We start from the raw sequence: 13,257 nt of genomic DNA, 5'->3' as shown, positions 1-13,257 counted from the left end.
ACAGTTTTGGGCATCCTCAAGCTGGCTGGTGGGTGCCTGGTCCCTCACAAGTGGTGGAGAAAGTGGGGGAGCCGGGCAGACCCCCTTAGTTTGGGGGTTCCCACACCCACCCATGGTGACAGATGAAGGACCTGCAGCCCCTGAGTCCTCCCAGCCACCAGTCCTGATCCTCCAGGACGTGCATCCTCACAGATCCCATCTGGGAAGATGCTCCTCATCTTCCTCATCCCTGTACTCACAGCCTGGGTGGGCTGGGAACTGAGACTCCTCCCAAGAACAAGCTGCAGAACAGCAGGGATATGTGACAACCAAAATCATACATCAAGTCACCTTTCTGGGTGGAAAAAGGGTCCCTGGTCCTCAGCGATGCTCCCTGCCCTGAGCTGCATCCCTCTGCCGTACCACGATGCTCCGCATCCCCTTCGCCCTCGCTCCTCACCCCTTGTTTCTCTGCTCCTTGCCAGGCTCAAGTGCCACAACAAATGCACCAAAGAGGCCCCTCCATGTCACCTGCTGATCATCCACCGCGGAGGTAAGGGCCTTTCTTCCCCCTTCTGCCTCCGTGGACATTGCCACCAGGTAAAACTTTCAGCAGCCCCCCGGGGCGATTCGGGAGCCTGAACCCCTTGCTGGCGGGACCGGAGGCTCCCGAACCGCTTTTGGGCACTCGGTGAAAATTTTACCCACCCGTTTTTTCCGCTTGTAGGGAGACGAACCGTTCGGGGCGAGGCAGATTTGCATTGCAAACCACTTCCACCCACCCTTCCCCTGCCTCCTTTTCTTTTCAGATTCCCCACCGCACGGGGTAAGTGCTACAGGTTTTAGCCTTTTGCTACCGTCCGAGAGCCAAATCTCGACCCGAAATCTCCCGTGGCGCTGTCGGTGCATGGGGGTCCCCACCACGGGGATGCGGCCGTACCCCTGCGGATGCTCCTGGTCCTTTTGGAGCCGCCTTATCCCGCACTCCTCCCGGGGAGCCCGTCCTAAAATCTGCAGAGGAGGGAGAACTTTGCATCAGGACCACGGGCGTCGCTTCCCACCTCTTTTCTTCCAGATTTTGGCCAGAGGACTGTGACCGCCTAAGGGAAATGCTTCCAATCACCCCAATCACCATTGCCTTGAATTTTGAGCTCTTAAGGCCGTTACTCTGTGTTAAACACCACCAAAATCACACTCAGCGGTTTAATCCTGGGGAAATGCATTGCGCTGGTGGCATCTCACGGGGATGCTGTGGCTTGGAGGGGGACAATTTTGCAGCCCTCTCACTGGCCCGTGTACCCTTGCTTGCAGCAAATTTGGGTGCAAAGGGCTAAAGATCCCCCCATCATGCTCTGAGCTGCTGCAAACCTTGAGCAAGAGGCAGGGAAAGCAACGTCCTGCACTGCAGGGCTCCCAGAATGGGCAGAAGTTGGGGTTTATGGCTGAGGTCTGTGATGTTGCGGGACTCGGAGTTGTCCGCTGTGTGATTTAACAAGGGAGCAAGCAGCGGTGTGGCTTTGGGGTGGCCTCAGCATCCGTGAAAGAGCCCCCGCCACCAAAAGGAAAGAAAGCTCTTAAATCCATTGCCTATCAGCTGGCCTGTTCCTGCAGGCTGGTTTCCCCCCCCAAAAAAATCTCCCCACCAACAGCAGGATGCTCCGAGCTGACTCCTTCCTCTCACCCCAAAAAGCTGCAGCGAGGAAGAGGACGGTGCCTCCTCCTGATGCGGCTGAGTGCCCCTGGTCCGTGGGGTGGCCACGGTGGCTGCTGAGCCTCCCTGAATTGCAGCCCCTTGGCCGGGGGGTTTGCATCCCACCCCAGGAGGCTTTAAGCCCCCCAACATCCCGGGAGGGTTTGGCTGCAGCCAGGGTGCAGGGGGGAGCCCCAAATCTTGCTGCAGGAGCCAGGTGGCCGGAGGTACCAGGGGTTTTATTTGGAGAGCGATTCCAGAGTGGTTTGCAAGCGCAGCGTGACCCCAAATGCTCCTTCCAAGCTTTGATGTCTCTCCATCTCTCTCCCCCCACCCTCCATCCACTTTTCCCCCCCCCCACTCCTTTCCCTTCTTAATCCAGCAAGGTTAGTCCGGACAGAGTCGGTGCCCTGCGATATCAACAACCCCCTGCGGAAACCCCCCCGGTATTCGGACCTGCACGTCAGCCAGACGCTCCCCAAAACCAACAAACTCAACAAGGTGAGTGGCTCCCCCAGCCCTGGACGCCCCCTTTGCACCCACCCCCGGCCCCGCAACGCCAAAATATCTGCAGCTTTTGCTGGTTCTTTGCATGAAACTGCTCTTCTTATGGACGTTGGGGGCAAAGCTGGTGGCGTTTCCAAATGTCACCCAAGTGGGGTCACTCGAGCTGCCCCTGGTTCCCCCATGGGGATGCTCCTTGCAGCAGCTTTCCCAGGGCACGTCCTTTGGGAGCATCAGTCCCGTTTTCTGGGTGGAGAGTAATTTTGTAATAAAATAAGGAATTTAAAAGCAAAAGGGGCTGTGCCCTGACCTTGTGTTTGGAGCAGGAGGGGACCGGTGGGTTGTCCCCAGGATGGCGCATCTCCCAGCTCCTCACTGTGCAAGTGTCCCCATGGGTCTCCAGGCTTTGTAACTGACGCTTGTATCACTGTCTGGGTAGGAGCTGCTTTTAAAAACCTGCTTGGGGGCTTAAATTAAAAACCCAATCTTGTGGACCGGTGCTAATTCAAGAAGCAGAGTGAGGGGGAGCTTGTGGGGTGAGATGCTCTGCAAACTCTTCACCACTTGGGTTTCCTGACATGGGTTGTATCTCCTGAGGTTATTTCTTTTAAAAAATAAAATGGGATCAGTGCTTGCAAAATACCCCATGTCCCACCCATTGTGACCTCTTGATCTCCGGATCTAAGCTGAATTTGTGGTGGTTCAAGGTCTCTGCTACCACCTGAGGCTTCCGTAAGTAATAAATTTATCGTTACAAATAAAACAAGCCCAGAATTTGATTGTGTCGCTGACAAAAGCTGGTGAAGCCAGACCCGATGGTGCACCTGGCTGCCTTGCTGCTGCCCAGCATTAATAGCAACAAAATGGCAAGGAATTATTTGTGATGGAATTTAGAGCCTGTTGCCTTCAGTGGAAAATTTCTCGCAGGTGCCTAGAGCTGATGCCGAGCGTGTGTATATGTGTGTGTATATATATATATTTGGCTTTGACCTGAGAATTCCCATTCTAGTTAAAGTTTCCTCTATAAATGCACTTTATGCAACAGGACTCACTTCTTAGATGTTTCTAAAAGCGCTTCTTTAGGTATACCTTGTTCTCCTTGAATACCATTGAAATCTTATTGTTAGCAGCCTTCGGTGTTGGTTTACAAAAGAATTTACCTAGCCAAGATTGCCATGTGTGTCAGGATGGTCTATAGATAATAAAATGTATGTGGGTTTTCTGGAAAGCCCTAATCATTTGAAAATTAATCAGTTTGGACAAAATGATCTGCTGAGGGAGGTTCATGCAGGTTTTTCTAACCTTGGAGGGAAATGCCATGCGTGCATCTGTCTGGAGATGGGAGAGCTCAGTGCTACTGAAGGTCAGACCTTGTTAAGGGTCTGGGAAGGCTCTGGGGAGACCTTATTGCGGCCTTTCTGGACTTAAAAGGAGCTGATAAGAAAGATGGGGACAGACTTTTGGGCAGGACCTGTTGTGATAAGACAAGGGGTGATGGTTTTAAACTAAAGGAGGGAGATTCAGGCCAAACACGAGGGTTTGCCCTGAGGGTGGTGAGAGCCTAGCCCAGGTTGGCCAGAGAGGTGGTGGATGGACCATCCCTGGAGACATCCCAGGCCAGGCTGGACGGGGCTCTGAGCAACCTGAGCTGGTGAAGATGTCCCTGCTCATGGCAGGGGTGGCACTGGGGAGCTGGGAAGGTCCTTCAGCACAAACCATCTGTGATTCTATGGAACTGTGGGGCTGGGATGACCTGTATAGCTCCTGCTTGTCACCCAGGGTCCTCTGCACTGGAGCACCTTGGGGTGGCCCTGGCCATCACCGCTCTCACCAGCTCCTCTCTTCTTCTCCCTGTCCCCGTGTCCTGCAGGACCACATCCCGGTGCCCTACCAGCCAGACTCCAGCAGCAACCCCTCCTCCACCACCTCCTCCACCCCGTCCTCGCCAGCCCCACCGCTGCCGCCCAGCGCGACGCCCCCGTCCCCCCTGCACCCGTCCCCGCAGTGCCCGCGCCAGCAGAAGCAGTTCAACTTACCAGGTACCGTCGGCTCCCCACTCACCTCTGCGTCTGCCCGATGAGAGGGGCACGTGCCCTAGGGTGTCCTCAGGGTGAGATCTGCTCCTTCTGCTTGCCTTCCTGGATTTACACTGGGATGGGGAAAAGCTGGAAGCAGAAATGAGCAGCAAGGATAAGTTTCGGATGATTTAGGTTGGGAGGGAGCTTTGGAGTCTCTAGTCCTGCTTGAAGTAGGGTTAGAGCTCAAGGCTTGATCCAGTTTGGTCTTGAAAACCTCTGCGGGTGAAACCAGCACAAGCCCTGTGGGCAACCTGCTGCACTTGAGGCTACAAAAACCTTTCCAGGCATGACTTCTCCATGGTGTGTTCCAACATTGTTGCCTCAATAGCCAATGAGAAACAAGGTCTTACCCTTCTGCAAGGGTAACTTGAGTTGACTTCACTGTCTTTGGGGTAATGGGCCTTCAACAAGCTTTTTGGAAGCACTTGTGGGGTGACAGTGGGGAGTAGGTGATGCTGGGGGTATCTGATGTAGCTTGTCCCACTAAGTCTTGTCTGGGTCCCTGGGCCTCACCTGCTCCAGGAGCTCTGTCTCTTCAGCAATGGTGGAAGAGGCAATTTGGTCACAGTGGCTGCAGAAGGTACATTAAATGGCCAAAAAAGCTCATCCTGGCCTGAGGACATGCCGATGCCTTTGGTTTGTCCGTGGGGCCGTGCTGCTGCTCCAGGGAAGGTCCCTTCCTGGAGATGAACTTCTCAGCATTATTCCTGGCAGCATGGAGGGGCTCAGTTGTTTGGTCTGTGGCCTTTGAATCTCTTTGATGGGGCAGCAGCAGGGAGGTTGGGTCTCTCCTGCATCTCAGCACCATCAGGGTTAATGAACTTGTCCAGGTAGGGAGGAGGGTTGGGATTGCTTCTCCAGAGGAACCAGATGGCACCTTTGTGCTCTGCTGATCCTGCCGCACCGTGGTGATCCCTCCCTGCTGTCTTGACGAGCCTTCAGCTAGAGAGGAGGAGGAGGACAAGGGATGTGAGGGGGAATTTGACTGGCAGGATGCATTGCCACAGCAACAAACATTTCCAAAAGCTGGGGAAAAACAAAACAAACTCGAACAACACGTGTCCTCATGTGCCCGGAGAGGCTGCAGCCACTCCCGAGTCTCGCTTGTTGGAGTAGCTGCAGGTCAGCTGAGATGCTGGAGGTGTGAGAAGGACAGTGGAGGAGCTGTGAGGAAGCACTGAACACTGGATGGGTTGATGTTTCCATGCCGGTATCACCAAATTCATGGTGGTCCAGCCAGAGCTGAAACATCCTGACGTCTCAGCAGTGTGATAGCTGGGCTCACAGTGATTAACATCCCCAAAATGCTCACTGGGCAAGCCTGGACCCTGTAAAGTGACAGAAGGTCCAGACTTTGGTGATCTCGTCACGGGTCACTTCTGGAGCAGAGACCTCCTTGCAGGTCTTCTGAGATATCTCATATTGTTTAAAGCAGAAACCACAGAAGTAACCCCTGTAGTGGGCAGCAGTATCTCCTTAGGGGGACCTAGACCTACTGTCACCACAGCTCGGCCAGCAGAGAAGGAGCGGGGCAGGATCAGGCCCTGGTGGCTCTGAGCGGGTCGCTGCTCCCTGTGTTCATGAGCAGAGTCCCATGGCAAACAGGAGCTGCTCCAACACAAAGCAGGACTTAACTGTGCTTTCATCTTCCCTCGGGGGAAATTCTCCATGGTTCATCTCATCAAGACGGTCATCTCGGGGATTAGGATTTGAGCTTGGAAATTGTAACATGGTGACCTCTTTTCTGCCAGAATTAGCTTTGAGCCTCCTTTGATCTCGGCTCAGGGTTACTCGGGTCCCACTGCAGAGCTGAGGTCGGTCTGTGGGGTCTCAAAGCTGGAGAGAAAAAGCTGAGGGATGGTCTTTGGGGTCTTGAAGCTTAAGGAGGAGGTGCCTTCTGAGCTGGTGCCAAGTTCTGGTGGCCTCAGCAGCTCTGTTGTACTTCATGCCCATGACCTGCCTGCCCAGCATGTGTCAAATCAGCCCTTGGGCTTTGCCTGCTGGTAATGGGGATCCAATGGATGGTGTCACCACCCAGAGCCCTTCTGCAGCGCTGGCTTTTGGTGACAGCTCCTCTCAGTGCTCTGGGAGGCAGGCAGGGAGCCCAGGAAGGACACGTCTCCAAAACATGGCAAAACCACACGGTTAGATGGACAAAAATGGATTGGACAAAAATGAGCAGCAACTGCAAATCTATCGCTCGGTGTCTCTGTGATGCTGGTCGGGGACTGAGCACTCAAACCCTTTGAGCCTTTTCTGGCAAACAGGTGTCCAGATCCCTCCGGTGACATTGCAGGTGACATCAACACTCTCCGAATTATATAGAGCCATAGGTGACGGTGGCAAAAATCAAGTTATAATCCAGTCAGATAGTTAGAGGGCTAAGGTCTTAATGATGCCCTACGTGCCATCTTGGGTGACATCCTCTGGAGAGGTGGAGGTGGGAGAGGTTGGGTCATATGGGGGACATGGACCTGGGACAGTGTTCTTGGGTGCAGGTTGGAGTCTCCCCAGTTCTGCAGGTCAGCGTTTAACACCCTTTTCTCTTTTCCAGCTTCCCATTACTACAAGTACAAGCAGCAGTTCATTTTCCCAGGTAAGTCCCTTCGACAGTCTCTCCTGTAACATGGGGGGCTGAGATATCCTTTGGTGGGGTGGGTGCATGGCTATGCAGGGGCGATTGTGCTGGGCTGGGATTTCCCCCCCCAAACCAGCACAGTGTTGCAGGACTGGGCACTCCTAAGACGCTGCAGGGCGGGTGGCCCTCAGTTATCCCCAGCTAGAGCTGAGGGTGGAATTAAATCATAGCTGGGGATGAAGGGAGGTTTTTATAGAATCACAGATGGTTTGTGTTGAAGGACCTTCCCCACTCCCCCAGTGCCCCCCTGCCATGAGCAGGGACATCTTCAGCAGCTCAGGTTGCTCAGAGCCCCGTCCAGCCTGGCCTGGGATGTCTCCAGGGATGGTTCATCCACCACCTCTCTGGCCAACCTGGGCCAGGCTCTCACCACCCTCAGGGCCAACAATTTCTTCCTCATGTCCATTCAGAAGCTCTCCTGAGTCATTCCTCTCTCTTCTCCCCAGACGTGGTGCCTGAGACGCCGACCCGAGCTCCTCAGGTTGTTCTCCACCCCGTCAACTCCAACCCCATGTGAGTGCCTCCTCCTCCTAGAAAGCTTCACCTCCCGCCCCCCAGCAGCGCATCCTCTGCACCCCACCTTCTGCCAGCACCCATGGGTGCTCCCCTGGCTCTGCAGAACCAGTCTGGGGCTTGGGGATGCCTTTTGGGGTGGCTGGTTGGGGTGAACCCCTCGTGCTTCTGCTTCTCTAACCCAGCTCAGCACTCTGGCTTGTATCTCGGGGAGGAGAAAGGTTGAGCAGGCAGGAATTGATTTATAACCCACAACGATGCACCTGCCCAGCGCTTCGCCACCAGAAAAAATAATGACTTGCAGTTGCAGAAGCCAAAGCCCAAGTGATTAATCTTTTACTGAACTATAAGCAGAGAACTGGGGTTTTGGAGATTGTTTTAATGAAGGTGGTTCTTGCAGCCCCACCTGTAATATTTTCAAGGCAAATAAGCTGAAATCAGTTTCAAAATGCAGTATCTAGTTGTTAGGACCAGCGGGTTGGGTCCGAGCTGCTCTGCCGAATCCAGCATTTGCTGAGGTCCCCATGCCTGTGATGCTGCATTTCAGGGTTGCTTGTGACCCTTTTTATAAATGCCATTTTTGAAGGATTTTACGAGCTGGGAGTTGAACAGATAGAGTCTGGCTCCAGGTTTGTGTCCAGCTCTCCCACGCTCTCCAAACCGCATTGGCAGCTGCCGGGGGGTCCGGCAGATCTCACCTCTGGGAGAGGTGATGGGAGGGATGGGGACGGGGCCACCGTTCCTTCTGGTGGCTGGGAAATTAATGGCAAAGTCGTGAAGCCAGTGCCTTTTATTTATTTTTTATTCCTTCCATGCCTAAAGCAAGGTATCAGGTGTAGGGCTGTCAGGCTTGTGTGGGAAAATAGCTTTCAATATGCAAAATCTGTGATGCTCCTTTTGCTCATCCCGCTGGAAATAATCTGCGGGAGTTTATCTTGGGGTTGGCTGGGTTAAACCACAGACTCTGCTTCAAATACTGGGAAAATGGGTATTTGGATAGTGGGGAGATGGGTATTCATGCTGGGTCAAAGATCAGGCAGGAGGAGGCTGCTGCTCCTGCAAATGGCTGGTGCAGAATGATCTGCACCTACCTGGGTTTTCTGTACTGCGTAAAATGTCAGGGCTGACTCCTTTTGCAAATGCAACTGGGGTTTATAGCTCTTTAGTGGCAATTGAATGGGGTGGGAAGTTCAGGACCATTGTGTCCGAGTGGCTCGGGGGGTGTTATGCCTCTCCTGTGATCCTCACTGTCTCTGGGAGGGGATGCTGTTATTTATCTTATTGCTAATAGTAATTTTTAATATACATATATGATGTTCAAAACCATCCGAGCTGCTCCAGCTGATCTTCCCCATGGAATTGCCCTAATTCCCAGTTAACTATTGGGTGCACAGCCTGGTTGTGTGTTCCATCCTGGAACTTCATGCATCCAATATTAATGAATGCAATAATTAATATTGCTCATCTCCACTATCCTTCCCACTCCCGTGTGAGCACCCAGGGGTAGGGGCAGCCAGGGCGTGGGTGGCAAGGGGTTGTTCTTCCCAAATTAGCAGTGAGCTTGGTATTTCTCCTCCCTGATCCCTTTAGCCCTGGTGCAGAGTGATGCTGCGGGATGCAGGACCCGGTGCCCGCACGTGCTCCTCACCTCACCGTGTTTTTACCCCATGGTAATTCAATAATTCTTTTAACAGCCTGGAAGGCAACCCATTGCTTCAAATTGAAGTGGAGCCCACCTCGGAGGTGAGATATCTGGGCTCGATCCTCTGCTTAATGGGCCTTTAGTTTATACACATCCTGGGGCACATTTCACAGGAACCAGAGACATTTAGCATCTGTGCAGTGAAATTGCTGATAATTAAATTAATGGCCAGGCCAGATCCTGCCCAGGCATCCGTGTCCCCACCCCATGATGAGGGACCCTGATGGGCTTCGTGTCTGCCTTCAAGTTTATAATTCAATGAGCTTTTCTGAAGTGCGTCAAAAATGTGGCGGAGGGGAGGAGGTGAAGGGTGAGGATGAGGATGCAGCTTTCAATGGGGTTGTAAATCCTGCAGAAATTACATACAGAGGATCAGGGGAGAAGTCAGACCCATCCCAGAGGGCTAGTGGCTGCAGACCGGAGGGTGTCGGGGTGGGAGCAGTTGGGGTTAGAGCACAGCTTGGCCAGGGCAGGATGAAATGCAGAGAAATGAATTAAATACCTCGGTGTGTCACTTTCTTATATTTAAATCTGGGGTAAATAAACACCCCCCCCCACCCTGCAAAACCTGGGTTTCTGCCATCTTTGCATAAAATGCAGAAGCCTTTGGAAGTTACTTGCTGGGGTTCTCTAGATCCAAGGGAGCAACAGGTGGGTTTGTGGGGTTTTATCCACATTATCTTCCTTGGCCACAGATATTTTTTACCCCTTTACCCCAAACCGCAGAATGAGGAAGGCGCTGAGGAGGCTCAGGAATCCGAGGATGACTTTGAAGAGATGAACCTCTCGCTCCTCTCCGCCCGCAACTTCCCCCGCAAGGCCAGCCAGACCAGCATCTTCCTCCAGGAGTGGGACATCCCCTTTGAGCAGCTGGAGATTGGCGAGCTCATCGGCAAGGGCCGCTTCGGGCAGGTGTTTCATGGCCGCTGGCACGGGGAGGTGGCCATCCGCCTCATCGACATCGAGAGGGACAACGAGGACCAGCTGAAGGCCTTCAAGAGGGAGGTGATGGCGTACCGGCAGACGCGGCACGAGAACGTGGTGCTCTTCATGGGAGCTTGCATGAGCCCTCCCCACCTCGCCATCATCACCAGGTAAGCCCCAGTGTCTTGTGCTCACCTGGAATCGATTTTTTGCTTTCCAAAACACCTTCCTGAAATCAGATGTTACCAGGAGGAAAAGCTGGCCATGCCTCCCTGTCCTAGCAAAGGGATGTTCTCCATCTGCTGCGATTTATGCTGTGAAGCAGATAGAAAACCCATCTAAGTGGGTCTTGGCACGTTCATCTCTGGTAGAAGTAGAACTTGAGATAGGAACGGTTTGTTTTACCAGGGACAGAAATGCCTTGGTTTAGAATCATATAATAGTTTGGGTTGGAGGGACCTTCCCAGCTCCCCCAGTGCCCCCCCTGCCATGAGCAGGGACATCTTCACCAGCTCAGGTTGCTCAGAGCCCCGTCCAGCCTGGCCTGGGATGTCTCCAGGGATGGGGCATCCAGGACCAGGTTTAACTACAACAGGTGTAACCTGGTGGGGTCAGCAGCTTCTGTTCCGGGTTAGTTTTTCGCATGGGCCCTGGTCAGATCCCTGGATGGGTGGTGGGGTCTGGACCCTGCTCGAGCACTACCACAGTCATTGCATTGAACAGACAGACCTGCCAAACGTCAGGTTCCACAGATAACCCAGTGCTGTGGAAACAGCTCTGGGATTTGGGGTTTCCCAAACCATCTCAAACACCTCCAGAGCCGCCTCGCTCTTAACGAGTTGTTACGTACCTGCTGTCACCCCCGTGCCTGGTGCGGAATGCAGCACCGAGCATCTCGGCGTGCTCCTTGCAATCACAAAACCTGCGCTGGCCTCGAGGTGGGCAGGCTGCAGCTGCTCTCGGGGCAGCTGTTCAATGTGAAATACATTTATTTCTGAGTGTTCAGTTATTTCCCTCACCTCTAGACCATGCGCTCAGCCGCAGGGCTTGGGGCAGTGCTGCTTCACATCCCACCACAGGTTCCCTTCTCGTGGAGAAGTTTCCCCAAGGTGAGGTGGAATTTCCAGCCTCCTCCTGGCAGCGTTTCAAAAAGCCTGCGCTGAAATAGCAACGCTTCCGACAGCCATTAATGATGAAATATTGCATCATCCCTTCCGAATGTCCCTGCAAAGGGGCACCTCCTGGTCCCAGCTGGGGTGGCTCTGTGGGTGCCAGGGTGGGGGTTTTGTTCTGCTCCCCCTATTGCCCAGCAGAAAAGGATTTCAACCCGAATTTGTGGCTCTTCATGCCATCGCTTGCTCCATGCCCTGGTGGGTTCATATTCCGTGTTTGGCTCAGGAGTTGCATCCTCCAGAAACGAGGTGACTCCAAACAGGGGCTGGTTTTCCCCAGCTGGGGACTGGAAAAAATATATACTTTTTATTTTGGACCAAAAAAAAGTCATCTGGGAAAATTCAGCATTTCAGATCTCCATCTGTGAGCCAGCTTCAGGCCAAAAGCTTTTAGAAAAGTGTGCAAACACAGGTATTGATCGATGCATCAGAAACCCCATCCGGGTGTTACATTGGGCAGTGTTGCCGCCTCTACCCAGAGGAAAATGCAGATTCTCCATCCCGCTCCGCTGTCCCTTTGCAGCCCCTATTTGCTCAGCTTTTCAATCCTATTCAATATCAAAACCTGGCAAATATACTCTTTTTTTTTTTTAGCTACAAAGTGTTTTCTATTCTAATGCCTCTTTATATAAAACCGTAAAGGTGCCACTTTTGACAGTTTGACAAAATAAATACGTGCACCACAGCAGCTTGATGCATTAATATGAGGTCTGCGAAGCGCGCTGCTCGCTTTGCTTTTCCTCCCAGCTGCGCTCGGTCCCTCTTTTTAAGGTCAAAGTACAGCTTTATTGGCTTGCCCTAAATATAACCTGTGCTCATGACATCCCTGAGCGTCGCCTGCTCTTTGCCTACAACTGGCAATGAGCTTTTATATCTAATTCTTCGAAGGCTGAATTGACATCGTTCGTGGTGGTTTTTCGGTTACATTTGGGAACCTGTTTGTTTTTTCCTGTTGGGGTTTCTGGGGCTCGTGGCTGGCGATGGCCACGAGGATGGAGAAAAACCACGGGGGATCACAGAATCCCGGAATGTCAGGGGTTGAAGGGCCCTGGAAAGCTCATGCAGTGCAATCCCCCCATGGAGCAGGAACACCCAGATGAGGTTACACAGGAAGGTGTCCAGGCGGGTTGGAATGTCTGCACAGAAGGAGACTCCACAACCCCCCTGGGCAGCCTGGGCCAGGCTCTGACACCCTCACCAGGAAGAAGTTTCTTCTCATATTTAAGTGGAACCTCCTGTGTTCCAGTTTGCACCCATTGCCCCTTGTCCTGTCCCTGGTTGTCACCAGAAGAGCCTGGCTCCATCCTCCTGACACTCCCCCTTTCCATATTGATCCCCATGAATGAGTCCCCCCTCAGTCTCCTCTTGTCCAGCTCCAGAGCCCCAGCTCCCTCAGCCTTTCCTCACACGGGAGATGCTCCACTCCCTTCAGCATCTTGGTGGCTGCGCTGGACTCTCTGCAGCAGTTCCCTGTCCTGCTGGAACTGAGGGGCCACAGCTGGACACAATATTCCAGGTGTGGTCTCCCCAGGGCAGAGCAGAGGGGCAGGAGAACCTCTCTGACCTACTGACCACCCCCTTCTAACCCACCCCAGGTGCCATTGGCCTTCCTGGCTACAAGGGCCCAGTGCTGGCTCATGGTCACCCTGCTGTCCCCAGGACCCCCAGGTCCCTTTCCCCTACACTGCTGGATCCGGGAAGGGTGCTTGGAGCTCAATCTCAGAGAATTTTTGGGAAGGCCAGGACTGCAGGAGCACACAACCCATAGCCCTAAGGTCATTTCCAGACATAATTTATTCCCTTTTGGGGCTTTCCATGGGTCTCTGTTCTGCTGGTGCTTCCTGGGACTCTTGTGCCAAAACATCCCTTAGATTTCCCAGAGGGATGGCACAGGGATGCTCTTGTGCCTTCTGTCCTTGGTCTGTCTTTGGTTAAACAATTTTTTGGGGGCTTCTTGGGACATCTCTGATCATCTCCTGTGGGGAAAAAGCCTTGTCATCATCATGGTGACCTCCATCCCATCCACCTTTCCTTACCTGTTGGAACAGGCAGGTGTA

General features: G+C 53.2%; 1 protein-coding gene across 4 annotated transcripts in view; it reads left to right on the top strand.

Annotated features, from left to right (window-relative positions):
• Positions 1–13,257, top strand: part of KSR2 (kinase suppressor of ras 2) — an 88,187-nt gene that overhangs the window by 43,403 nt on the left and 31,527 nt on the right. For 2 of the 4 annotated variants that reach the window (XM_065033863.1, XM_065033864.1), the window contains exons 8-15: positions 465–532; positions 707–805; positions 2,052–2,170; positions 4,044–4,212; positions 6,806–6,847; positions 7,336–7,402; positions 9,097–9,145; positions 9,831–10,198. In XM_065033863.1, coding sequence (XP_064889935.1) covers positions 465–532; positions 707–805; positions 2,052–2,170; positions 4,044–4,212; positions 6,806–6,847; positions 7,336–7,402; positions 9,097–9,145; positions 9,831–10,198 — 981 coding nt within the window. The remainder of the gene's footprint in view (positions 1–464; positions 533–706; positions 806–2,051; positions 2,171–4,043; positions 4,213–6,805; positions 6,848–7,335; positions 7,403–9,096; positions 9,146–9,830; positions 10,199–13,257) is intronic. The other 2 variants (XM_065033865.1, XM_065033866.1) reach the window with 1 other exon arrangement.

Source organism: Columba livia, chromosome 17 (assembly GCF_036013475.1).
Source record: "Columba livia isolate bColLiv1 breed racing homer chromosome 17, bColLiv1.pat.W.v2, whole genome shotgun sequence".
Classification (NCBI taxonomy): Eukaryota; Metazoa; Chordata; class Aves; order Columbiformes; family Columbidae; genus Columba; species Columba livia.
Note: the sequence above shows the minus strand (reverse complement) of the source record. Positions and strands in the feature narration are given on the sequence as shown.